General features: G+C 40.5%; 1 protein-coding gene and 1 non-coding gene across 4 annotated transcripts in view; one reads left to right on the top strand and one right to left on the bottom strand.

Moving 5' to 3' along the window:
- The window catches only part of PIGU (phosphatidylinositol glycan anchor biosynthesis class U), an 86,911-nt gene that overhangs the window by 9,985 nt on the left and 49,449 nt on the right, over positions 1-27,477 (top strand). For 2 of the 3 annotated variants that reach the window (XM_028118864.2, XM_028118862.2), the window contains exons 2-7: positions 1,824-1,888; positions 13,168-13,227; positions 14,042-14,104; positions 20,129-20,238; positions 22,415-22,515; positions 25,637-25,681. In XM_028118864.2, coding sequence (XP_027974665.1) covers positions 1,824-1,888; positions 13,168-13,227; positions 14,042-14,104; positions 20,129-20,238; positions 22,415-22,515; positions 25,637-25,681 — 444 coding nt within the window. The remainder of the gene's footprint in view (positions 1-1,823; positions 1,889-13,167; positions 13,228-14,041; positions 14,105-20,128; positions 20,239-22,414; positions 22,516-25,636; positions 25,682-27,477) is intronic. The other variant, XM_028118863.2, reaches the window with a different exon arrangement.
- TRNAC-GCA (transfer RNA cysteine (anticodon GCA)) lies at positions 6,734-6,806 on the bottom strand. Its single transcript has one exon. It is a non-coding gene; the product is annotated as a tRNA-Cys (tRNA).

Raw genomic sequence — 27,477 nt, 5'->3', positions numbered from 1 at the left:
CTGGAGCTCCATCCCACAACCCTGAGATCACAACCTGAGCCAAAATCAAGAGTCAGACTCTCAACCGACTGAGCCACCCAGGCGCCCCTTAATATTTTTAAAGAGCACTGGCCTGTTATTTTGTCTCTTGATTTGGGTTTGCCTAGTGTTTTCTCATGATTAGATTGAAGTTATGCTTTTTTGGCAAGGATACCACATTTTTGGCATGAGGACCACAGAAGTGTTTTTGTCTCCATCTCAGTGAATCATTTCAGGAGGTACTTGATGTTGATAATGTGAACTGTTCAACATATTGCTGGTGATGTTAACTTTGGTCACACGATTAAGGTAGTGAATGCCAAGTTTGTCCACATAAAATTATTTTTCCCCTTGCAAATATGGTTTCTCATCATATTTTTATTCTCTGATTTTCATATCCCTTGACAGTCTTGTCTTTCACCACTATTACTGTGAGGTCTGCCAAGTGGTGATTTATTCTTTCTTTCTTTCTTTCTTTCTTTCTCTTTCTTTCTTTCTTTCTTTCTTTCTTTCTTTCTTTCTTTCTTTCTTTCTTTTCTTTCTTTCTTTCTTTCTTTCTTTCTTTCTTTCTTTCTTTCTTTCTTTCTTTCTTTTTCTTTCTTTTTTTTAAAGATTTTATTTATTTATTTGACAGAGAGAGACACAGTGAGAGAGGGAACACAAGCAGGGGGAGTGGGAGAGGGAGAAGCAGGCTTCCCGTGGAGCAGGGAGCCCGATGCGGGGCTTGATCCCAGGACCTTGGGATCATGACCTGAGCCGAAGGCAGACGCTTAATGACTGAGCCACCCAGGCACCCCAAGTGGTGATTTTCTATTTCCATCTTTCCTTCTACATTTGATACTTACAGATCTCTGTGAGGAAGAGCTTTCTTTTCTCTTCCACTTATTTATTTATTTATTCAATTATTTATACCACAGTATGATTTTTAACTATACAGTGTTTCTCTCTATGTATCTATACATACACATATATACATATCATAATTCATTTAGGTAAATATTAATGGACATTGGGATTATTTTTTAGTACTCCAAGCACCATAATGAACATACAGTTATTTCCCTAGGATAAATTGCCATAAGAACAATCACATAGAAAAGCAGGCTCCTGCTGGAAGTGTTAAAAGGCACATACTTAAAAAGTACATATTTCCCTGTGGAAAAGTTAATACACATGCCACTCAAGCATTGCATGAAAGTAACTGCCCATGTCCCCACACTCGGGACAGCATTTCTCACCAGCTTCTAATTTGTTGTTATATTATTTTGGGGAATGGGGCAAAATATATATAAAGGAAACATTTTATTTTATTTTGTTTTAAGATTTTATTTATTTAGTTGGGAAAGAAAGAATGAGACAGAGAGAGCATGAGAGGAGGAGGGTCAGAGGGAGAAGCAGACTCCCTGCCGAGCAGGGAGCCTGATGTGGGACTCGATCCCAGGACTCCAGGATCATGACCTAAGCTGAAGGCCGTCGCTTAACCAACTGAACCACCCAGGCACCCTAAAGGAAACACTTTTTAGAGTGGGTGGAAATCACAAGGAATCAGAGAAAGCTCATAGTCTAACATAAAACTTTTTCCTGAGAGCTGCCCCACAGTGGAAAGGGATGCTCTGTATGGAAAAAAATTCTGCATCGTCTGAAGTATTCAAATCAAGATTTAAAGCCACTTGCTGGGAATGAGGTAAAGGGGGTTGGACAAACTGTGAAGCCCTTCTTGTTTCTGGGAGTATCTAATGCTTTAGTCTCTGGCCATCTGCATATGTCTCTGAAATAAGAGTGAACTTGGATGTCTTACTTTTCAGTGGTTGAAGGCCTCTCACTGTTGGACTTGGGAGTGTCTCCGTATTCTGGAGCAGTATTTCATGAAGTAAGTGTTCTTGTTTTCTTTTCTGAGTACTAAGAGTAGTTTATAGTCACAAATACCAAAGCCTAACCTCTGTTTTGTATAAACATTTGAAAAGATCTATTTTTAAAAATCATATTTAGAAACAGACCTTTTTTAGATGTCCTCTGCATAAGAAGGAGGTTTCACAATTGCAGTGGAAATGATCCAGATTAAGATTGTGATTTGGGGAAGCAGATGAGACTTCTGTGGAAGTTACCATTTTTATTGGCAAATAAATTGTAAACAGTTCCCAGTCCACAAATAAGTTGTATGCTAATTGTCATGTAATTGGTTCTTTGGAACATGCTTTCCCATGAAAACTATGTCAGCAATGCTGGTTTCTTAGAAAGCCCACAAAAGCCTATTTAACCCATAACATTAGTTCTTAAAATAGTAAAGTCCATCTTAGGTCACTATCATCTCTTGCTTGGGTTCCTGCAACAGCTTCCTGACAAGTTTTTCTCCATTCAGTCTTGCTCCTTTACTCTTTATTCTGCAGCCAGAGTCATCTTTCTGCAATGTGAGTCTGATATTGTTAGTGTCCTGCTTAGTACCTTTGCTCACCACTGAACTCAGGGTAAAACCCAAATACCCTAGGGGGCATACAAAACTGTGTGGGCCCTGCTTATATGAACCACATTTCTTTCCACTCTCCCCTCCCCATTATTGTTCGTTATATCATTTTAAAGTAGAAGTCTTCTATTTGAATTCTTAACCTCTCATTTTTACAGTTGTCTCCCTCATACCTACTTTGAGAACAAATCTATCTTTCTTTGTTTCTTTGTTTCTTCCTTCCTTCCTTCCTTCCTTTCTTTCTTTCTTTCTTTTGCTACCTAGTTTTTTTTAAAGCTTTCAGCTTGGTTCTCATGGAGATAACAATTGGCTTTTGCATTCATATTTCATTAGTTTTGTATTACTATCTAATTGAACCACAGTAATAAGAACTGCAAGCAGAAACAGGGATATTTTAAGACTCTTAATAAGCACACAGATCAGTTATTGGGAACAGTTGTGTGGGCATGTACAAGCATAGCCCACTAGCCATGGGGGCTCAGTGTGCAGCAGTCCTTGGGCAGTATGTTTTCAAGACAGAACAGGAAGAGAGAGTTCTGAGAGAGTTCTCACATACTTTCATTATGCTCCAGCTCTATATTCTCTCTTACCTATGTGTTTTTGCTCATTTTGTTGTCTCTTTATGAGGGTCTGTTTTTCCCCTCTTTTTTGTGGTTGGCTATGCTATTTATTTATTTATTATTATTTTTTTAAAAGATTTTATTTATTTATTTGACAGAGAGAGACACAGCGAGAGAGGGAACACAAGCAGGGGGAGTGGGAGAGGGAGAAGCAGGCTTCCCGCAGAGCAGGGGGCCCGATGTGGGGCTCGGTCCCAAGGACCCTGGGATCATGGCTTGAGCTGAAGGCAGATGCTTAATGACTGAGCCACCCAGGCACCCCTGGCTATGCTATTTAAATATTAGTTTAGATTTTGGGGCACCTGGGTGGCTCAGTCATTAAGCGTCTGCCTTCGGCTCAGGTCATGATCCCAGGGTCCTGGGACCGAGCCCCGCATCGGGCTCCCTGCTCCGCAGGAAGCCTGCTTCTCCCTCTCCCACTCCCCCTGCTTGTGTTCCCTCTCTCACTGTCTCTCTCTGTCAAATAAATAAATAAAATCTTTAAAAAATAAATAAAATAAAATAAATATTAGTTTAGATTTTACCTCCTTCTAGAAGCCATTCCTCATCACCTTAGACCAGTTGGATGTTCTTCCTGAACATCTTCTAAAGCATCTTGTGCTTATACTTTTAACGGCTCATATTGTACTCTTGAAATTGCCTCTGTACTTGTTTTACTTATTATATATTCCTCAGAACAAGTACTGGTACCTTTTCATTAAGTATTCCTAGTGCCTAGCTCTGTATCCACATATGAATTCCACTCCCTCCCTTCCTTCTCTCTTTTACTAAAGATTTGTTAAGTACATACCAAATGCCAGCTACCCTGCTAGGTGCTAGGGATACAAAACAAGACATAGTCCTTGGTCTCATGGTTCTTATTTCTGAGAGCAACGAACAGTAAGTTAGTAAAAAGGGAACAGATTTCAGAACAAAGAATATTACCAGGGGTAAAGATGGTTATTTCATAATGATAAAGGGGCCAATTCATCAGGAGAACATAACAGTCCTAATGTTTATGTACCCGATAACAGAGTTTCAGAATACATAAAGACTGACAGAACTACAAGGAGAAGTAGACAAATCCACAATTATAGTCAGAAATTTCAATATCCCTCTCTCAAGGATTGACACGACAGGCAGACAGAAAATCAACAAGGATGTAGAAGCCTTGAATAGGTTGTCAACCAACTTGACCTCATTGATGTTTATAGAACATTCTGTCCAACAGCAACAAAATACATAATCTTTTCAAGTGTACATGGAACATCTGCAAGATAGACCATATTCTGGGTCATAAAATAAGGCCCAATAAATTTAGAAGGATTGAAGTGATACAAAGTATATTCTCTGACCACAATGGAATTAAATAAAAAAATTAATACTGGAAAGATGTCTGGAAAATCCCCAAATATTTGGAAACTAAGTAACATGCTCTTTAATAACCCATGGATCAAAGAAGAAATCAGAAGGGAAATTAGGAAGTATATTGAACTGAAAGAAAATGAAGACACAACCTATCAAAATATGTGGCATGGTACTAAGCAGTGATTGGGGGAAATACATAGTGCTAAATGCCTATATTGGAAAAGAAGAAAAGTCTCAAATTGATGACCCCTGTTTCTACCTTATGGAACTAGAAAAAGAAGAAATTTACTTCAAAGTAAACAGAATAAAAGAAATAAGATCTGAGTGGGAACAAACAGAAAATAGAAAAACAATAGTGAAAAACACTGAAACACGGTTGGTTCCTTTGGATGAACAGTAAAATTAATAAACTAATTTTAATAAACATTTGGGAATGGGGATATATTCACTATCTTGGTTGATGGTTTCATGGGTATACACACAGGTCAAAACTTATGAAATTGTGTACTTTAAATATGTGAAGTTTATTTTATACTAATTCTACTTCCATAAAGCTAAAGTTAAGAAAAAGTGGAATTTCAGTTAAATGATAAGCAAATACATGTAGAAAAATAAAGCTGGGTATAGGGATAAAGAGTGATGGTCAGATAAAGCTGGGTAAAGGGATAAAGAGGGATAAAAAGTATGTGTCAGTATTATAGATGGTGTGTTCCAGGAAGGCACTCCAAGGAAGTGAAATTTGAATAATCAACTTAAATGAAGCTAGCAAGCCAGATATGATGGCCCTGATTTGGGAATGTGGTTGGCATTTGTGAGTTGGATAAATTCTGCCTTAGTGTTGCTAAGGCAGAATGAGCAAATAGGAAAATATTAAAGACAACTTGTGAGAAGTTAGGAGTCAGATTATGTAGCACTTTTTACAGACATGGTTAAGAGTTCAGATTATCTATCTACTATCTATCATCTGTCTATCTGTTTTTAGTATAATTTTTTTTAAAAGATTTTCTTTATTTATTTGACAGAGAAAGACAGTGAGAGAGGGAACACAAGCAGGGAGAGTGGGAGAGGGAGAAGCAGGCTCCCCGCCGAGCAGGGAGCCGGATGCAGGGCTCGATCCCAGGACTCTGGGCTCACGACCTGAGCTGAAGGCAGATGCTTAACGACTGAGCCACCCAGGCGCCCCAGTATAATTATTTTTAATGTCTAGAATTTATGAGGGCGAGAGCTTCCTCCCAGACTCAAGTATATAAAATCTCAATTGGCTGGTGAGGCCAGTTGGGATACTTCTTGTCTAATTTGGTTTCTAGGAAGACTGCATTCAAGTCCTCAGTGGTCCTTTGATCAAATGGAATTACGTTCTTCATCTTCTCCAGCTCTCTCGTATTCCTCAATCCTGGCGAGAGAGAAAAACTCAGCACAACTTTTCACATCTTCTTTTTTCTTCAGCATCCTGGCACAGGAACCTTCAGGGCATTAAACTTCTCAAAGTCATTTGCCAAGCCAGCCTTTACCACATTGGCCTTGTGTAAGTCCAATCAATAGCAGGTGGGTTCTTAGATAGAGTAGCTAGCTTGGTGGTAAGGGTCTCAATTCCAGGACTTTAGGGAGTTAGCAGTGGCCTTTTGATCTCAGGGTATGATCTCCCAAAGGACTACTTGGTAAATGCCTTTTATTTTATTTTATTTATTTAAGATTTTAAGTAATCTCTGCATCCAACATGGGGCTTGAACTCACAATCCTGAAATCAAGAGTTGCAGGCTCTACCGACTGAGCCATCCCTGGTGCCCCTGAATGCCTGTTAGAACAAGTTTTTGCTCAGCCATTTTGAGATTCTTCACCAGCCCTGGTAGCCCACAGTAGCAAGTGGATTTTGTTTTTACTATGCTGAGAAAATGGAGACTTCCTAGATTAGGATATACAAGACCCTGTGGCTTACATCTTGGACTTTCTTTTTCTTGAAAACACAGAGAATAGACAACCTTTATGAGGAGTTTGGCTCTAAAGGAGGGCAGGGAAATGGTATAGTAGCTACAGGCAGATGTATAGTAAAGACATTTTATTTTTTATTTTTCTTAAAAGATATTATTTGAGAGAGAGAGCACATAGGAGTGGGGGGGGGAAGGGCAGAGGGAGAGGGAGAAGCAGACCCTCAACAGAGCAGGGCTCAATCCCAGGACTGGAGATCAGTGACCTGAGCTGAAGGCGGATGCCCAACCAACTGAGTCACCTAGGTGCCCTGTAAAGACGTTTTATTTTTATTTTTTATTATTTTTTATTTTTTTTCTCCTGCAGAAACCCGGGGTCGAGCCAGGGACCTTTAGATGTGCAGTCTAACACTCTCCCAACTGAGCTATTTTGGCCGTCTTTTATTTTTTATTTTTTTTTTTTAAGATTTCATTTATTTGTCAGAGAGAGAGAGTGTGCAGCAGGCAGAGGGAGATGCAGGCTCTCCGCCGAGCAAGGAGCCCGACGCAGGACTCGATCCCAGGACCCTGGGATCGTGACCTGAGCCGAAGGCAGATGCTTAACTGACTCAGCCACTCAGGCGTCCCTGTAAAGACATTTTTTATGAAAATCTGCTCTATATTTATCACAGCATTGTTTACAATAGCCACGATACGGAAGCAAACCAAGTGTCCAGTGACAGATGAATGCATGTGTGCACACCCACATCCACCCTCCCCACACACACACAGTAGAATATTCTTCAGCCATAAAAAAGAATGAGATCTTGGCATTTGAAGCAACAATATGGATGGACCTAGAGGGCACTATGCTAAGTGAAATAAGTCAGAGAAAGACAATTACCATATGATTTCACTTATATGTGGAATCTAAAAAAACAAAGCAGGGGGTGCCTAGGTTGCTCGGTTGGTTAAGTGTCTGACTCTTGATCTCAGGTCGTGGGTTCAAGCCCTGCGTTGGGCTCCATGGTGGGTGTGGAGCCTACTTAAAACAAACAAACAAATAAAACAAGTGAATAAGCAAACAAAAAGCAGAAACAGACCCATAAATACAGAGAACAAACTGATGGTTACCAGAGTGGAAGGGGATGGGGAGATGGGCAAAATGGGTGAAGGGCAGAGGGAGATACAGGCTTTTAGGTAGGGAATAAAAGGTACAGCATAGGGAATATAGTCACTGGTATTGTAATAGCCTTTTATGGTGACAGGTGGTAGCCACACTTGCGGGGAGCATAATGTAATGTATGAACTTGTTGAATCACTATGTTGTACACCTGAAACTAATGTAACACTGTGTGTCAGCTATACTTCAGTGAAAAAAAAAAAAAAACGTGGGGGCCTGGCTGGCTCAGTCAGTAGAGCATATTCAACTCTTGATCTCAGGGCTATGAGTTCAAGCCCCATGTCGGGCATAGAGCCTACTTTAAAAAACAGAAAGAAAAATAAAATAAGGTAAAAACAGAGACGGAGGCAAGCCATAAGAGACTCTTAAAAGTAGGAAACAAACTGAAGGTTGCTGGAGGGGTGGTGGGTGGGGAGACTGGGTAACTGGATAATGGGCATTAAGAAGAGTACTGGATGTAATGAGCCCTGCATGTTATATGCAACTCATGAATCACTACATTAGACCCTTGAAACTAATAATGCACTATATGTTAGCTAAATTGAATTTAAATAAAAAGTTTTAAAAGAAGAACATGTAAAAACTCTTAAAACTTAATAAGATAAAAGAATAAAATAGCCAAAAAATGAGACTGCATATTCGGTTGCTGATGGGAATAATCCTGTGGGTAGAGAAGTTGATGATGTAAGAAAGAGGATAATTGAATGAGCAGTGTCTTTGGGGAGGCAAGAAGAAATGGGCTACAGTTCACAAGGGGAGAATTTGACTTCAGATTAGAAGAAAGGAAATTCATTCACTGTTAACAGGAGATAGAGAATATAGGTGTAGATACAGGAAGTTAGTCAGTGGGGTAGTGGGAAAATAAGGTGGTTCTCGTTTAATTCTTTTCTCAGTGAAATGAGAAATGAGGTTGTCAGATGAAAGTGAGAAGTGGGTAGGAAAGTTGGAGGACAGGGGAAGATGTGAAATAGTCCCTTCAGAAAGAATATGTCAAACGAATGAATGGAAGAGCTATATCTAGCCTTCTAACCATTATTTAAAATGTGTCTATGAGAAAATGCATTCTTAGCTACAATGAGGGAGTCTAGAACACATTCTTACTCCTTACCAATGTGTGTGTGTAAGTGTAAGTAAAGGGGGATAATGATAGGACGTAGTAATTTCCAGCTACAAGAAGCCATGTTAACTTTCTATACTTATGTAAGACAAACCCTTTAGGACTGAGCAGTTGCTTCCCCCAAACATGGTGGGGGTGACCTCAGAGTCAGACTCCCTTGCTCCTTTCCTGCCTATGGGTTAATTTTTTTTTTGAGATTTTATTTATTTATCTGACAGGGAAAGACACAGTGAGAGAGGGAACAGAAGCAGGGGGAGTGGGAGAGGGAGAAGCAGACTCCTTGCTGAGCAGGGAGCCCGACGTGGGGCTTGATCCCAGGACCTGGGATCATGACCCGAGCTGAAGGCAGACACTCAATGACTGAGCCACCCAGGCGCCCCTTGCATATGGGTTAATTTGCTTTTAAGCTCAGTGTTCATAAATCCAGAACAATCTACATTTCAAGACAGTTTCTCTAAGAAATAAAATTATGTCAAGCCAAGTGAAAAGAAGACTTTGGAAGGGGAAGTTCATCATTGCTTTGCATTTTTTTTTTTTTAATCTTCGGCAGATTTTATTACCTAGTTCTTAGGGAAATGTAAGGGTGGAGAAGAAAAATCTACACAGGAGAGGAAAAGAGGATCTGGCAACCACGTTAGATTTCATGACTACCTTCAACAGACATTTCTGTTTTCTGTGGTTGGCCAATTACTGATTGTAAAATTGTGAGTTCATTCATATTTGCCCTGCCCTGACTGGGAATGGTCACCCACATGGAAATGTAGCATGAAGACAAATTATATTCACTGTTTACTTGTCTGTAATAATACAATACACGAACTAACTATTGTGACCATGTTACCTCATTATGGAAACCAGCCCATTTGCTGATAGGCTTTTTGAGAACTATTTGTTCTGTCATTTCTGAGACCTACTTAGGGCCATTCTTAACTATCTAAAGCATCAAAACACTTTGAAAGCAAGCCATTGGTAATATAAGTATCAAGTTACTACTTCTTACTGACAAAGATAAATGAAAAAAAAAGAATCTATTAGTAGATAGTTGTAAAAAGTTTAATTCTTTTAGAACTTTGAAAGGCAAAGTTGATGCCCTTGTTTTCTTTTGAAAACAGGAGGTAAAAAGTTGATCTCAGGTAGCTAACATATTGAGGTTTACTGTATATATGTTAGCACTTCATGCCCATTACCATTTACTCCTCCCAAGAACCTTGTGAAATAGGTCACTATTTTTTTTTAAGATTTTATTTATTTATTTGACAGAGTGAGAGAGAGAAAGAGCACAAGCAGGGGGAGTGGCAGGCAGAGGGAGAGGGAGAAGCAGGCTCTTCCTAGGACCCTGGGATAACAACCTGAGCCGAAGGCAGATAGAAGCTTAACCGACTGAGCCACCTAGGCACTGCAGTAGGTCACTATTTTTATTTTATAGCTGAGGACTCTAAGGTTTAGAGAATGGGAACCTGGTTTTAAACCTGAGTTTGACCCCAAAGCCTTGTTCTTTCTACCACACCAGCTTGCTGTCCTTAAAAAGCCTGTTAGTGACCTTTGCAATATTATAGGACACATTTTTGCATGGGGTTGGGAGTTGGGAAGAGGTCCTCCTGAGTCACCAGATAGGGTTCACTAAAACCAAGTCATGCACTATCCTTCTGGTTCTGGTGGGTTGGTGAACTTGTTTATAGTAGCAGACCAACCCTCCTGCCAAGGATGACTAGGAAAGGAGGATGAATAGGAAAAAACATGTGTTCGGTGGTGTTGGACAATATCAAGATAGCCAGGATTGAGGGATTGAGATCCCAGAGAGGAAGGTACAGAATGTGAGACTGACGACGGTCTAAGCTGCTTTCTCCTTAATGTATTTATCAGTTTGTAAGTGGCACAGGCTGAGAGCAGAGAAAGAACAGAAATTGGCTGTTAAGAGGCTAAGGAGCTAAGCAGAGCTATTGGCAGTCTCAGTGCTAGAGAAATACAAATTCAAGTGCATGGCCAACCAAGGTGGCAGGGCTCTGGTAAAGGTCTTGGCTTCAGTTGGGTCCTCTGAAGGACTACACTGAAGGAAGGAATAAGGGTAGACCACATATAGACTAGTCTTACAAAAAATTAAATTCTAATTAGATTAAGGTGATGCAATTCTATTCTAATTGCTTGCCAGAAGTTTAAAGAAATCCTTTTTGAGAAAAGAAAAGTCCTTCCTGGAAGAAAATACCTCATACAGAACCTCTACAGTTTTCCCTATACAGTGTCCATGATTCATTCAAAAGTTACCAAGCATAATAAAAGACAGGAAAAGACAGGCACTAAAGATTCACAGGTGATTCAGATATTGGAGTTATCAAACTTGGACTCTAAGATAATAGTGGTCAGTGATTAATATGCACAAAAAATGAGTGACAAGGTAGAGATTTTCTCCAGGGAACTGGAATATATATAATAATGAATCAAATGGAAATTCTAGAACTGGAAAATGTAACAGCAAAATAAGAATGCAGTATGAAATTTAACAGCAGATTAAATAAAGCTAAAGAGAGGATTTATGATCTGGAAGATAGATCTGTAGAAAATACCTAGACTAAAGTTTGGAGAGAAAAGGATAGAAAACAGAAAAAAAAAAAGAGGTCTATGAGATATAGTAAAGAGGTTTAACATACATATAAATGGAGTTCCAGAATGGGAGAAGAGACAAAATGAGGCAGGAACAATATTTGAAGAGATTAGTAACTGAAATTTTTTTTTCAAAATTTATGAAATATTTCCATTCAAGAAGCTCTATAAACCCAAGCAGGATAAATTCAAAGAAAAACACACTTTAATAAAACTGCTCAAAATCAAAGACAGATTACAAACAGACAAAGGGGTTTTTATCTCTCAGAGATGAAGGTAAAGACATTTCCAAGCAAATAAAAATTGATAGAATTTGTTGCCAGCATTTAAAAAATTATAAAAAGGCAGGATTGTGGTTCTCAACAGCATCATGGAATATAGGAAGGAAAAGTAACAGTGAAAAAGGTAGATATGTGGGTAAATTAAATAAATATTGACTGTATAAACAATAATAATGCCTTATGGGTTTAAAATACATGTAGAATTAAAGCTGTAGCACCAATAACAGAAAAGGTTGGGAGTAGCTATATTTAGTTAAAGTATTCAAAGGTCCTTATATTATCTAAAAGTAGTAAAAGTGGCTCAGTCGTTGAGCGTCTGCCTTCGGCTCAGGTCATGATCCCAGGGTCCTGGGATCAAGCCCCACATCAGGCTCCCTGCTCCATGGGAAGCCTGCTTCTCCCTCTCCCCCTCCCCCTGCTTGTGTTTCCTCTCTCGCTGTGTCTCTCTCTGTCAAATAAATAAAATCTTAAAAAAAAAGTAGTAAAAGTAATAATTTATATTATATGCTAATTAAAGTCAAAGATCTATTCCATAATTTGCAGGTTAATCACTGAAAGAATAGTAGCTAAGTGTATGACCAACAAACTAGTAGAGGAGAAAATGGAATAATAAAAAATGCAGAAGCAAGCAAGAAAGAAAATGGGACAAATGGAAAATAGAATAGTAAGATGGTAAAGTTAAACACAAATACATCATTAATTACATTAAATGTAAATAGACTAAAAAGCCAACTAAAAGATAACAGTTGTCAGATTAGGTTAAAGAAAAGTAGGGGTGCCTGAATGGCTCAGTCAGTTAAGCGTCTGCCTTAGACTCAGATCATGATTCCGGTCCTGGGATCGAGCCCCGCATGGGGCTCCTCTGCTCAGCAGGGAGCCTGCTTCTCCCTCTCCTGCTCCCTCTGCTTGTGCTCTATCTCTCTCTGTCAAATAAATAAAATCTTTAAAAACAAAAAAGAAAAGTAATTATATGCTGCTTTTAAGAAACACATCTTACATATGAGGACACAGAAAAGTAGAACCTAAAAATATAGGAAAAGATACAGGGAGCAAACATTAACACAAGGAAGCTGATGTAGCTATGCTGATATCAGAAAAAGAAGACTTTGAGGCAAGAAACTGTGAAAGAAATTGAATCTGTAATTAAAATCTTCTCTTAAAGAAAACCCATGCCAAGATGACTTCACAGTGAGCAAATTTTCCCAAATATTTGAGGAGGCAGTAACATTAATGATATAAAACATCTGAGAGGACAAAAGGCGGGAAAACATTTCCCAATTTATTTTATGATTTCAGTAATCTTGGTCCACGTGGAGTTCCCCTTGGCTATTCTGTATGGCTTAGAAATAAAGTTTACCTCATACCTTTAATATGCTTTCAATTCCTCAACAGATATTTAGCACATGTCGTATTTTGTTCTCTTTACTCAGTTCAGCAGATAGACCCCAGGGCAAAAATGATTCAGTGACACTAAATTATTCTCCCTCATATGTACACTGGCCAACTAGCATAGAATAGTATTCCAGAAAAGAGAGAGATTTTTGCTGAAAGAATAGCTTCTTCCCCATTCCCTACACTGCAAACTGATAACAGTAAGATTTAAGTTAATTTGTTTGTTTGCTTGTTTTTTTCCTACAGACTCCATTAATAATATACCTCTTTCATTTCCTGATTGACTATGCTGAATTGGTATTTATGGTGAGTAACCTTCCACATAAAGTCAATATGTATATATCTTTAGAGTCTTTTATCTTAGGAAAAATATCTTTTAGGAGCTTAGGAGTCTCTTGAGAGTATAAAAGCAAAAACCTATCCTTAATTTGAATTCAAGGAACTGTGATAGTGTTATGGAAGTACGGGGAATGGTCTCTGACATTTGACCAGTTCCAATTCCTTATACTTGATTTCTGGACTATGTATTCTCAAACTTTGTAGCGCCAAGATTCTATGATTGGTTTTAATTGTGGTGCCAGTGTAGAGGGCATCCTGAATTTCCTAAGCATTCTGCCAAGAGATTCCATGCAGTGGACATAGGCCTGACGAGACTCTCAGGAGCAATAACCTTCAAAGTTGAGTTGACAGGGTGGTTTTGAGAGAGAGTAATTTGAAACATTGCCTAATGTAGGGTTGAAAATCTGGGTCAAGTAGGAGGCCCGCTGAAGTCTTCCTTAATCATTATAATGGCTGCTGTTTACTGAGGACTTACTTCATGCTAGGCACTTGATGTACATCAGGCCTGCAAAGCATTGGGTGTTATTCCTGTTTTACAGAAAACCTAAGTGACTTGCAATTAAAGAACAGATGTGGTACACCAGGCTAACAAGCCTTGATGGGTGCCAGTCCTCAGGGTTTTCTAGTCAAATCTCCCTGAAAGGCTTTATCTTTGGATGGTCAAAGTGAGAGTTGAGGTTCTGCCTGAGTTCATTACCAAATAGTCCACTATCATCCAAAAGCTCTAGGTCCTGGCAGCATTCCATCCCTCCTACACTAGTATTTCTCTTTCTCTTGACAGATAACTGATGCACTCACTGCTATTGCCCTGTATTTTGCAATCCAGGACTTCAATAAAGTTGTGGTAAGTAGTCAGTGGGTGAGACAAAACTGGTGGAGTTTTGGGGAGTCTTCTGGTCTATGTTACTACAAAGAATCAAAGGTCATGTACTTAAGGATCTAACTGTTTAAAAATACTAAGAAGTAGGAGTGAAGCTACTGGCCTGTTAAGCTAGCCCTGGAATGGTCAAACCCGAACCAAAGACAGCTTTACTAATAGATACAGAAAGGTTCATTTTCACTTCTGTTGCCAAGTAATAGAACCAGAAGTAGCAGTCTGCCTTTCTGTGGCACTGGTCATTAGTAACAAAGCTGATGAATTCTAGAATTATGGACCTCAAAGAGATTTATAAGATATTTAGATTGGGAATCTTTAACTTGGGGTCCATTTATAGGCTTAATAGACCTATAAAACCCTTGAAATAGGGGCACCTGGCTGGCTTAGTTGGTAGAGCTTGTGACTGTTCATCTGAGGGTTGTAAGTTCAAGCCCCGCAGTGGGTGTAGAAATTAGTTTAAAAAAAAAGAACTACATTTTAGAGACTTATCACTAAGACCTAGTGAGTGTACGTTTTAAACCAGTGGAGGATTTGGGTCATCATAGATAAACCTAAGGGCATTATGCTAACTAAAGTCGGACAAAGACCAATACCATATGATCTTATTTACACGTGGAATCTTAAAAAGTCAACCTGCGGGCGCCTCGGTAGCTCAGTCGTTAAGTGTCTTCCTTTGGCTCAGGTCCTGATCCCAGGGTCCTGGGATCGAGTCCCACATCGGGCTCCCTGCTCGGCGGGAGGCCTGCTTCTCCCTCTCCCACTCCCCCTGCTTGTGTTCCTGCTCTCGCTATGTCTCTCTCTGTCAAATAAATAAATAAATAAAATCTTTAAAAAAAAAAGTCAACCTGGGGGGTGCCTGGATGGCACAGTTAGTTAAATGTCTGGCTCCTAGTTTCCATTCAGGTCCTGATCTCAGGCTCATGAGATCAAGTTTTGTGTCGGCACATGCTCAGTTTGGAGTCTGCTTAAGACTCTCTTCCTCTGGGGCACCTGGGTGGCTCAGTTGGTTAAGCGACTGCCTTCGGCTCAGGTCATGATCCCAGGGTCCTGGGATTGAGCCCCGCATCGGGCTCCCTGCTCGGCGGGAAGCCTGCTTCTCCCTCTCCCTCTCCCACTCCCCCTGTTTATGTTTCCTCTCTCTCTGTCTCTCTTTCTCTGTCAATTAAATAAATAAAATCTTTAAAAAAAAAAAGACTCTCTTCCTCTGCCCTTCCCCTGCCACACTCACACGAGTGTGCACTCCCTCCCTCTCTCTCTCTCAAATAAATCTTTAAAAAAAAAAAAGTCAAACTGGGGAACCTGACTGGCTTGGTTGGTAGAGCATGCCACTCTTGATCTTGGGGAAGTGAGTTCAAGTCCCACACTGGGTGTAGAGCTTAATTTAAAATAAATAAATAAGGGCGCCTGGGTGGCTCAGTTGGTTAAGCGACTGCCTTCGGCTCAGGTCATGATCCTGGAGTCCCGGGATCGAGTCCCACATCGGGCTCCCTGCTCGGTGGGGAGTCTGCTTCTCCCTCTGACCCTCTTCCCTCTCGTGCTTTCTCTCTCTCATTCTCTCTCTCTCTGAAATAAATAAATAAAATTTAAAAAAAATAAAATAAATAAATAAGGGGCGCCTGGGTGGCTCAGTCGTTAAGCATCTGCCTTCGGCTCAGGTCACGATCCCAGGGTCCTGGGATCGAGCCCCGCATCGGGCTCCTTGCTCCGCGGGAAGCCTGCTTCTCCCTCTCCCTCTCCCCCTGCTTGTGTTCCCTCTCTCGCTATGTCTCTCTCTATCAAATAAATAAATAAAATCTTTTAAATAAATAAGTCAAACTCACAGAAACAGTATATTGCTGGTTGCCCAGGGGGTGCATTTGGGGGTGGGGGAAATGGGGAGATGTTGGTCAAAGGGTACAAACTTCCAGTTATGAGTAAGTTCTATATATCTAATGTACGGCATGGTGATTATAGTTAATACTGTATACTTGAAAGTTGCTAAAAGAGTTATCTTAGGGGTCCCTGGGTGGCTCAGTCAGTTAAGCATCTGCCTTCGGCTCAGGTCATGGTCTCCTCACAAGCTGAGGAATGCAGAGATAAATTAGCTCCACCCTGGAGATTTTTTTTAATTCAGAAATTTCTATTGAAATATAACATGCGTATGGAAAAGCACACAAGCATCTGTGTATAAAGTGATTAATGATCACAGAGACAGTGCACCTAGGTAATTACCTTTTAGGCCACTTTTAACCTCTCCTATGGCAGCTTTATTTTTTTAAATTTTTATTTATTTATTTTTTAAAGATTTTATTTGACAGAGAGAGACACAGCGAGAGAGGGAACACAAGCAGGGGGAGTGGGAGAGGGAGAAGCAGGCTTCCCACGGAGCAGGGAGCCCGATGCGGAACTCCATACAAGGACCCTGGGATCATGACCTGAACCGAAGGCAGATGCTTAACTGACTGAGCCACCCAGACGCCCCAGCCTGTGGTAGCTTTATTTTTTATTTTATTTTTTTTAAGATTTTATTTATTTATTTGACAGAGAGAGACACAGTGAGAGAGGGAACACAAGCAGGGGGAGGGGGAGAGGGAGAAGCAGGCTTCCTCCCTAGCATGGAGCCCAACGCTGGGCTCAATCCCAGGACCCTGGGATCATGACCTGAGCGGAAGGCAGACACTCAACGACTGAGCCACCGAGGCGCCCACTGTGGTAGCTTTAAATCTCCTCATTGTCAAGGCTGCTGAATATATCTAGAAATACTTATCTTTGGATTTTAAATTGTACTCTTTAACCTCATTTATTTTTATACTTTTAATATTTTCTTGGTGTGTGTGTTCACTTTTCCTTAGAGTTTTTTTTTAAAGATTTTATTTATTTGAGAGAGCGAGAATGAGAGAGAGAGAGAGAGAGAGCGTGCACATGAGAGGGGGGAGGGTCAGAGGGAGAAGCAGACTCCCCGCTGAGCAGGGAGCCTGAAGCAGTAAGGGAGGGCCAGGAGTCCCTTGGTTGGGGGTGTTATGTGGGCTTTTTTTTTTTTTAAAGATTTTATTTATTTATTTATTTGAGAGAGAGAATGAGAGAGAGAGAGCGTGAGAGGGGGGAGGGTCAGAGGGAGAAGCAGACTCCCCGCTGAGCACGGAGCCCGATGTGGGACTCGATCCCAGGACTCCAGGATCATGACCTGAGCCGAAGGCAGTCGCTTAACCAATTGAGCCACCCAGGCGCCCCTCACTTTTCCTTAGACTTTTAGCCATTTTCCTGTCTCTGACTGGATCCAGTGGGGATTTTTAAAAGGAATTTTTGTTGTTCTTCAGGGAGCTGAGTCAATATTGGGCCTGTGAGGCCAGGCATAATGGGGGCTTTGCTGGTGAGATTGGGGGAGACAAAAAGAGATGTAGCAGAGAATCTGGGGAATGCTGACCTGACTGCCCTTCTCTCCTGTAGACTCTCCTTTCATAAAATCTTCCTGTTTCAAAGTATTTTGGAAGATTAGGGTGACAAGGAAGTACTTTTCTTTAGTTGTTGGCACAGTGTCACCTCTGTGTAGGATCTACACGTGCCTGTTGAGCTGTCCCCGTCTCCTCCTGTAGTCCTGCTGGCTGGCTTCCAGCCTGCGAATGGGTCTGCATTCCCACCTGTCTCTCTGGCTGCTTCTGGATCAACTCCCTGTTTCCTTTGTGGGTCTCACCCCATCCAGGTGGCCACCTTTTTGCAGGAACTCCAGGACCCTTAAGCTAGCAGGGCCTCCTTCCTCTACCCCCGCTGCAGTTGTCCTCACTAAGTGCTTTGTCTGTGGAGCCAGCCCCTCTGATAAAAGCACCTTAGTTTATATATTGTCTGTTTAATTAAACAGCCCCACCTGTGAATGGTAGTGTAACTTTCTTACTGATGATAATTCCCACTGTTGAACCTGAACTCTCAGAGATGATCAAAGGGAGGTTTTTGAAGTTTGTTCAGGTTTTCTGATTAAGGCTCTATTTAAATCTGTGCAAGAAGTGTGGGCTTACCTGTATTCCTGTGATAACTCAATTTTCTTTTTCCTTTTTTTTTTAAATCAGAGAGAGAGAGTGAGCACAAGCATGGGGAGTGTCAGGCAGAGGGAGAAGCAGACTCCCTGCTGAGCAAGGAGCCCGATGTGGGGTTTGATCCCAGGACTCTGGGATCATGACCTGAGCCGAAGGCAGCCGCTTAACCGGCTGAGCCAACCAGGCATCCCAACTCCTCGATTTTCTTTTGAACTGAAAGATGAATCTTTAAAATTTTTTTAAAGCTTTCCATTTAAAAAAATTATGAAATATGTAAGACATGCAAAAATATGTAAAGAATAATACATAGTGTGAACCTATTTCAGGTTCAAAAATAAAACATTGCATTGGGCACCTGGGTGCCTCAGTTTGTTGAGTGTCCAACTCTTAGTTTCAGGTTAGGTCATGATCTTGGGGTCGTGGGATCGAGCTCTGTGTAGGGCTCTGCACTCTGGGGAGTCTGCTTGAGATTCTCTCCTTCTCCCTCTGCCCCTCCTCCCCCTCATGTTTGCACACTGTCTCTCTCAAATAAATAAATAAAATAAAAAATAAATATATTACACATATACTCGCCTCTGAAATTTTCACCTCTTTGTTCTCCCTCTCACCAGTTCACGCTATGGTGGATTTAGTGTTTATCGTCCCCCCACAGGGCCTTAACTTTTGCTACTTTTGTATATATCCCTAAATAACATGTAGTATTATTTTGCATGCTTTTAACTTTGTGTAAATGGCACGATACAATATGTATTCTACACGTGCCTTTTTCATCATTAAATCTTCTATCATGCTCAGTTAAGTTCTCCCTACTCTGGCTCCCCTGTACTACTCTGTTTTATAATCGGTTGCAGCATTGATTTTATGCTCTTGAAATAAGATTCTCTGACCATTAAATCAGCAAAGCTCCCCATTTTGGGTTCAGAGGCTTTTTCCATCTATAGTCTGACCCATGTTTGCTTATAGGGTTGCCTAACTTTTTTTCATTCTGGAGCACACCCATGAACTTGTTGGGACACACCAGGGGAAGGCAAGAGCTTTCCGCCCCCATCTCACTCCCTCTAGACTGTCCAGCTGCCCAGCCACACCCAGTGGTCCTCTTTCTCTTCATCATGGCCATTCCCCACTTCCTCTATGGAAGTCAAAAACTTGAAACGGGAGAGCTTGGAAGAAAACCTGGGATACTGTGACATTCAGGGGATCATTTTACTTTGTATGAAAATATTTCATTTGGCCGATGGAACTTTGGAGTCCTTAGGCCACTCATGATTACTCTTTTTTTTAAGATTTTATTTGAGAGAGAGAGAGAGCACGCATGAGCAGGGGAAGGGGCAGAGGGAGAGGGAGAAGCAGACTCCCGGCTGAGCAGGGAGCCTCCATCCCAGGACTCTGAGGTCATGACCTGAGCCAAAGGCAGACGCTTCACTGACTGAGCCACCCAGGGGCCCCAATGATAACTGCTCAGAATGGCTGAGAACCTTGCTTTGCCACTCAGTCATTCATTCACCCATTCAGTAGATATTTACTGTTTGCTCACTGTACCAGGTCCTGGCAAATAAACATCGTCCCTGCCCTCATGGAACTCATAGTCTAGTGAGGGAGACAGATATTAGTCACATAAATAAGAAAGTTGTAACCGTGAACAGTGTTATGAAAGAACGTTATAGGGAGATTTTCCCTACTTGAGGGGGGTGAGTGTGTCTTCCTGAGGAAGAAATGATTTAACTGAGATCTAAAGGTGATGTGGGAGCTAACTAGGGAAAGAGAAGAGGTTGTTCCAGGTCAAATGCAAAGGCCTGGGAGCATGAGGGTTACGGTGTGTTCATGGTGCTGGACGCCAGAGGGAGAGGTGAGGAGACAGGTGGGTGTGAGCTGAGCCTACACAGCCAGGGCCAGGCCAGGTGGGGCCATTTGGGCCGTGGAAGGACTGCTGTCTTCATTCTAAAGTCAATAGGAAATAATGTGCTTTGTCATTTCTTTTTTCCAGTTTAAAAAGCAGAAACTCCTCCTAGAACTAGACCAATATGCCCCAGATGTGGCCGAACTCATCCGAACCCCCATGGAGATGCGTTACATCCCTCTAAAAGTGGCCCTGTTGTAAGTATTCTTTGACAAAACGGGGCTCAGTACCAACAAATGCAAGGAAAATCTGATGAGACTTTCTCATGTTGTTTGTTGTATTTTTGGAGATTTGCAGTCTTAGTCATCAAGTACTTGCTGTGGTTCTGTTGCACAACTGGGGTTCTGGCCAGCAAAAGAGACAGAGCCATTCTGTTTCTGTTGGGACAAAGCCTCACACAGGGACATGCACAATCAACCCTTCACAAATGCTTTTTCACTCTATGCTGATCTGGGCTCCAGCCTACTTGTAACCAGTGTTTCAAAAGAAAAAAAAACGTTCTTTAGTTGTATATATGGATTGAATAAAATTCTGATCTTTCTGTGGCCATTACTTTGAGCAGCTCCTATATTTCATGTACAATTAGTCCCCCATTTGTAGTTTAGAAAACTAGCCAAACAGACCCATCCCAGCTGGCAGACCAGTATGGGAGAGTGGAACTTACTGAAGCTCTGTAAAAGATTTCTCGGGGAGTGCTCAGTGCTGCCAGTAAATTTAATTCTTCCAGGTTATTCCCATTTGTATTCTGGAGATAGGCAAATGTGACAATTATTCAGTCAAACTAACAGTCACTGAATATTAATAATGTACTAGCTTCGAGGGATACACCGTAAACAAGACAGATAAGTTTCCTCATGGAAAAACCTGACCTTAGAACTTCAGAATTAGATGGGGCCTTGTGAGGACGGTTTATTCAACCCTCTGCTTTGTGTTGAATCTCCTATTCAGTGTTCCAAATAGGTGGCTGTGCAGCTTCTTGAACATCACATGCTATTTAGAAATGGCTTTTTTTCCCTCTCCCACCAAACAACTTTCATATCTATGTATTTCGAAAATATTGGCAGGAACTACCTAATAGAACCAGAGGTTTAGCAACATTATGAATCCCTTATGGACTCATATACCTCCTGGGGATACTTTTATAATAGCAGCAGCCATTTCTTTAAGGGTTGTGTAACAGGCCTATCTGTAATTGTTGAAAAAAAACACCAACAATTTCTGGGCCTTTGGCTTTAGAACTGCTAATCTTAACAGCCCTGGGAGGTATTGGATTTAAGGTCTTTACTGGTGAATAATAATTATAATCTGTCTCTGACATGCTGGTATGTTTCTTCCTATCTAATAATCAGATTACGTAACTGGTGTCCCTTTTCACTCTGTCTGCCAGGAAACTCAGAGCCAGATTTGAAGCTGATTATTACAGTGCTGTAAAAGACCCTTTGGTCTTTTTCCCCCTGGCCCTTATTTTTTTTCTATTTACGTTTTTCCTGGTCTTAATTTTTTATTTCTATTTTTATTTTGCTGTTAGCTTTTATTATCTGTTCTCATTTGAGCGGCCTCAAATCTTTTGTGGAAGCAGGATAGAAATGAAATAAAATAATAATCAATTATGACTATGTAAAATTTCCCTAATCAGCATTTTAAATTCATTTCTCAGTCCATTCTTTTCCACCTCAGAAAAAGACTAGGTTTTTCAGTTTAATTCCTTCCCAGTGGAAGTTTAAGATGCCCTGTGAAGTTCTGTGGCAACCAGCTTGTGGAATTCAGCAGATACTTACCCTGTCCTGGGGGTCTGGCTTGGTAGATATAGCTTGACTACCAAGAGGGCTAATGGCAAGCTGCTCTGGCCTCTTGGAGGAAAGGTGGGGTAGCCTGCATCAGAGCTTGGGAGCCTGATTGAGGAAAAATTACTTTCCTGGTTTTCAAAGATAACTGTAGCCATTCCTAAAATATATGACTATGTGGGAATTGGTAAAATTTTATCATTTATGATATCTGAAGTAATAAAAAGAACATAGCCTTTGAACCAGAAAGTCCGGATTTTGAATGTATTGATTAGCTTATGAAACCTTGGGCAAGTTCCTTAACCACTGAGTCTCAGTTTCTCCATTGGAGGAATAATGGTGTTGCTAGTTTACTGGATCTCTGTGATGATATACCATGTAGCGCAGAATAGGCAGTGAATGTTCAGCATCTTATACTCATTGGTCCCAACCCCATTTCATTCTCTTTTACTTAAGAGAACTCATTTCTAAGAAGTTGCCTTCCCTTGAGTATGGTGTTAGTAAATCTCTTGAATTGCCTGCCTGTGGTGGCCAGGACTCCCTGGTGCTTCGACCGGGATTACTAATGCCAACATTTTTTTTTCCCCAGCTATCTCTTAAATCCCTACACCATCTTGTCTTGTGTTGCCAAGTCTACCTGTGCCGTCAACAACACCCTCATTGCTTTCTTCATTTTGACCACGATAAAAGGTAAGGCCCCAGAGGAAAGCGTAAAGCTCAGTCCCTGATTTGTGCAGGGTTTTATAATACTTCTGCTGTGGATTTTTTTTTAAAAAAGCAGTCCAACATTTAAGAATATATTTTTTTTAATTACACAAGTAATACAAGATTATTATAGGAAATTTAGATAAGCTAAGAGAAAAAAATTAAAAGATGCTGAAATTCTACTATTCAGAGAGTTATTGTTAACACAGTTGGAAAAAAATAAACAATGGGACGCCTGCTTGGCTCAATCAGAAGAGCATGCGACACTTGATCTTGGGATCATGTGTTCAAGCCCTGAGCTGGGTATAGAGATTATTTTAAAAAATAAGTAAGTTTAAAAAACAAACAGCGGCGCCTGGGTGGCTCAGTTGGTTAAATGACTGCCTTTGGCTCAGGTCATGATCCTGGAGTCCCTGGATCAAGTCCTGCATCGGGCTCCCTACTCGGCAGGGAGTCTGCTTCTCCCTCTAACCTTCCCTCCTCTCATGTGCTCTCTCTCTCTCAAATAAATAAATAAAATCTTAAAAAAAAATAAAAAAAATAAAAAACAAACAGAAAAACTGAGAAAAAGCTTATGAGAATAGTAGCCCTCAGCCTCTCTTCCCATCCCTAGGTCAACTTCAAAAGAACTACTTTCTGGCTTTTGCTGGTATTTACTTCCATATTTCTTTTTTAAGATTTTATTTATTTATTTGAGAGAGAGAGATAGAGAAAGCACAAGTAGCGGGGAGGGGGAGAGGGAGAGGGAGAAGCAGGCTCCCCACTGAGCAGGGAGCCCGATACGGAACTCAATTCCAGGACCCTGGGATCATGACCTGAGCCAAAGGCAGATGCTTAACCGACTGAGCCACCCAGGCTCTCCTACTTCCATATTTCTAAGTAAGATCTCATATTGCTACTTCCTGAATTATAAATTTTAGACATTATTTATTGCATTCCCCTGATGGGAGATAAAGATTCAGCTGTTTTGTATCATCACTTCCCCTTTGCCTAATTTTCTTAGAGAAGTTGTATCACAGGTTTGATTAATCAGTAGTCAGTACCTATAGTTTATGACCCTGTATGTATTATTCATTGTTGGGCAAAGTAGTAACGATGATTACTTTTTCTTTCTTGTATAACCTTTTCTTTTTCCTGGGGTTAATAATTTTCTTTTTTCTTTTTTTTTTGCTTGTTGTTTTTTGTTTTTGCTTAGTCTTTTTGTAGCAATCCCTTTCCCCCAGCTGTTCTGCTAGACCTATCAAGTGCCGAACAGTTTTTAAAAAATATTTAAATGCATCAAACAGTGTATCAGTTCCATTATTTTTCTGAAGACCTCTCTCACACATCCTCCATCCTGCCTCATTTCTGTCCTGGTTGTTTTCTGGGCCTGGTACAAAGCTGTCATACTGGGACTTCCTTTATAATTCTCCCGTGTCGTTTCCCTTTTTTCCTGGATTCCTTCTCTCCTTCATTGATTTTTTCCTCTGTTTTGCTAAAGTATTTCCTCTAGTAGTTTCCAAAAAAAAGGTGTATGAGGGGCACCTGGCTGGGTCTGTCAGTAGAGCATGCGACTCTTGATCTCGGGGTTATAAGTTTGAACCCCATGTTGGGTGTAGAGATTACTTAAAAATAAAAATCTTAAAAAAAGGGGGGGGAGGTGTATGAGATACATATTTTGAGTCGTTCTTTGTCTGAAAAATGTCTTTATTCTAGTTTAGCACTAAATAGTTGGGACAAGGTATAGAATTCAAGACTGGAAAAACTTTTCCCTCAGAATTTTGAAGGCATTACTTCACTGTCTTCTAGCATCCTGGTTGCTATTAAGCAGTTTGATGCCATTAAATGTAATCTAATGTTTTCTGAAAGATTTAGTGTTTTGAAATTTGATGACGCCATGTCTTGACATGGGTCTTTTTCCATTTATTATGCTGGGCACTTGGTAGGCCCTTTCAGTTTAGACACCAGTGTCCTTTAGTTCTAAAAGGTGTTCTTGTACTAGTTTTCAAATTCTGTTTTCTCTGTCCTCTTGTTTGGGGCATATATTGGATGTTGGCTTTTCTTGACTGATCTAATTTGCATTTTATTTTCAATGGACTCTTCCATCTTTTTTGGTGACTTCCTCTTACTTTTGCTGGGACACTACTATGTTTTTATCTTCCGACTCTTCTACTGAATTTTTAAATTTTTAAAATTTTATATGTATATATTTATCTGTTTTTATATTCTTATGTTTATTTTTAAATTAAACTCTATGCCCAATGTGGGGCTTGAACTCATGACCCTGAGATCAAGAGTCGCATGCACTACGGATGAACCAGCCAGGCGCCCCAAATTCTTTAATTATATTTTGAAGTTCTTTTTTCATCTCCAGTTGTTTCTTTGAACCATCCTATTATTATTTTATCACCACAATATCCTCCCTTGTCTCTTGAGTTTTTGTTGTTTTTTTAGTTTCCATCAGTTCTACACATAGTCCCTTTGTCTTTCTGGTCCCCCACCACCACCACCTTTTTCTTTTCCTGTTTGATTTGGGCTCTGTCTTTCACATGGAGGGTTTTCTCTTATTTATAATCTTTGGCTGTCTGTTTTTTACTTAAAATTGGCACTAACATGTTCATTTGAGACCCTGTGAATGGGCAGAATCAGTCTTACTGAAAGGAGATCAGGCAGTGGGCTGGCCTTTTATCTTGAGGTATCCTTAAATGTCATCATTTATAGGTTTTTTTTTTTCTCTGAAATCATTTAGTTTTTCCAAAGAAGAATCTGATGTCCTGCCTAAGGGTAACCAAGATGGAGTTTTGGTGGGGTGGGGGGCTCATGTGACCAACTGCTAGAGTTGAGAGAACAGGAACGGGTGATGTGGCTGATTGCAGTATAAAGGGTTTATGTAATCTCATTACACTTCCCCTCAACCCATTACTGTGCATAGTATCCTTTAGACCTGTGCCTCTTTAGTGAGTGTTCTCTAGAACTGTGGTCTCGAGGGGTGGATTGTAGGTGGAAAGATGGGGTATGTAGGGGTTGTCACTTGGCTGCACATAGATGAGATGTGACCTGGGGTTCTGACTGGTCTGTATACAAACTTTCAGCTTGATTTCCATCTCTGTACCCCCACTTTCCATAGTACCTGATGCCTTCAAGGTGCTGAATTTCTTGGAAACTCAAGGGGGTGAGTTGGCCTGATATTTATTGCTGCTCCTCTCTGTAGGCCATTAAACTGTAATTTCTTCCATGTTGCTCAGTCATTTATCCCTCTTCCACCTGTTTTATGTTTCTGCTATTGAATTAAACTTTATTTTGCTATAATCTCCTCTCCTTTTTGTTTAAGACAAGTTTTATTCCTTTATTGTCATTTTAGTGAGGTTTTTGGAGGGAGAGAGGAGGATATACATGTGATCAATCTACCAGTTTTAACAGGAAGTCTGTTAGCATTTGGGGTATATATTTCCAGATTTTTTCCCTCTTTTTTCTTTCAGACTTTTAAATACTGTTATTTAACAAACTACCCCAAAACTTAGTGGCTTAAAGCAACAATAAGCCTTTACTTGGTTCATATATCTGTAAGTCAGCTAGGGATCAGCTGATCTAGGTTAGACTTGCCTAGGCAGTTTGTTGGTTTCTTTGGGAGCTCATTCATGCATTAATGGCTGGCTGTAGTTGGCTAATCTAGGCTGGGCTCTTCTCCACATGTCTGTCATCCTCCTGGACCAGGGGACTAAATTAGGCATGGTGTTCTCATAGTGATAGCAGAGGTACAACTGTGAACAAGCCCAATCAGGCATGCACTTTTTAAGTTTCTGATTGCATTACACATGCTAACATCCTGTGGATCAGAACAACACATGGCTGAGCTCGTGGTGGAGACTTCCATCTTGTCCACAGTGGGAGGACATTGCAAAGTTATATAACAAAGAGCCTGGACATAGGGAAGGGTGAGAATTGGGGTCAATAATATAATCTACACGTATATCAATAAACACCTAGCCATGTTTAATGGCTACATACTATTCCATTGTATGGATGAAATGTGTAGAAATTCTTTTTTTTTTTTAAGATTTTATTTATTTGACAGAGAGACACAGTGAGAGAGGGAACGCAAGCAGGAGGAGTGGGAGAGGGAGAAGCAGGCTTCCCACTGAGCAGGGAGCCCAATGCAGGGCTCGATCCCAGGACCCTGGGATCATGACCTAAGCCGAAGGCAGATGCTTAATGACTGAGCCACCCAGGTGCCCCTGAAATGTGTAAAAATTCTTTAGCCAACTTCTACTGTTAAATACTTAGCTAATTTTTCAGTTTTCAGCTATTTAAATAATACTACAGTTAATTTTCTATTATATAGTAATTTCCACACCCATGTATAGTTATTTTCTTACAGTGAAGTCCTGGAAATAGAATTATTGTATCACTGGGTGTGTACCTTCTTTAGGATTTCTGAAATTTGTTACTAAATTGCCTTCACGAATTTTACCAATTTATATTCCCATAAGAAGTGTATGAGAGTCTATTTTGCTACCTTGTTGCTGAATAGTTTGTATACTCAGGAAATAAAGAATCAAAAGTTATACATAGAACCTTTTACTTAGAGTTATGTTCCCTTTCTAGGGTGGCATGGGAATGACTTAGGTCTTCATAAGACATAGTTTCTCTTGCAGTGGTTGTGGGTAGTCTTTCTGTAGGCTGTTTAATTTAATTATTATCTGTGACTAGATACTGCATAATGTGAATTTTCTTGTTCTGAAAATTGTGGTCATTTTGTTGGAAACGACTTTGAAATAGTGAAGACTCTTTGTTGTCTGTGCCTCAGTCCCTATGTCCAGAGTGTCAACCTCAGGTAGACCCATTCATTAAGGTACCTGGCTTTCGGGCACCTGGGTGGCTCAGTTGGTTAAGCAACTGCCTTCGGCTCAGGTCATGATCCTGGAGTCCCGGGATCGAGTCCCACATCGGGCTCCCTGCTCGGCAGTG

Source organism: Eumetopias jubatus, unplaced genomic scaffold (genome assembly GCF_037043125.1).
Source record: "Eumetopias jubatus isolate StellerSeaLion01/CBP00866 unplaced genomic scaffold, mEumJub1_p1.0 scaffold_9, whole genome shotgun sequence".
Taxonomy (NCBI): domain Eukaryota; kingdom Metazoa; phylum Chordata; class Mammalia; order Carnivora; family Otariidae; genus Eumetopias; species Eumetopias jubatus.
Note: the sequence above shows the minus strand (reverse complement) of the source record. Positions and strands in the feature narration are given on the sequence as shown.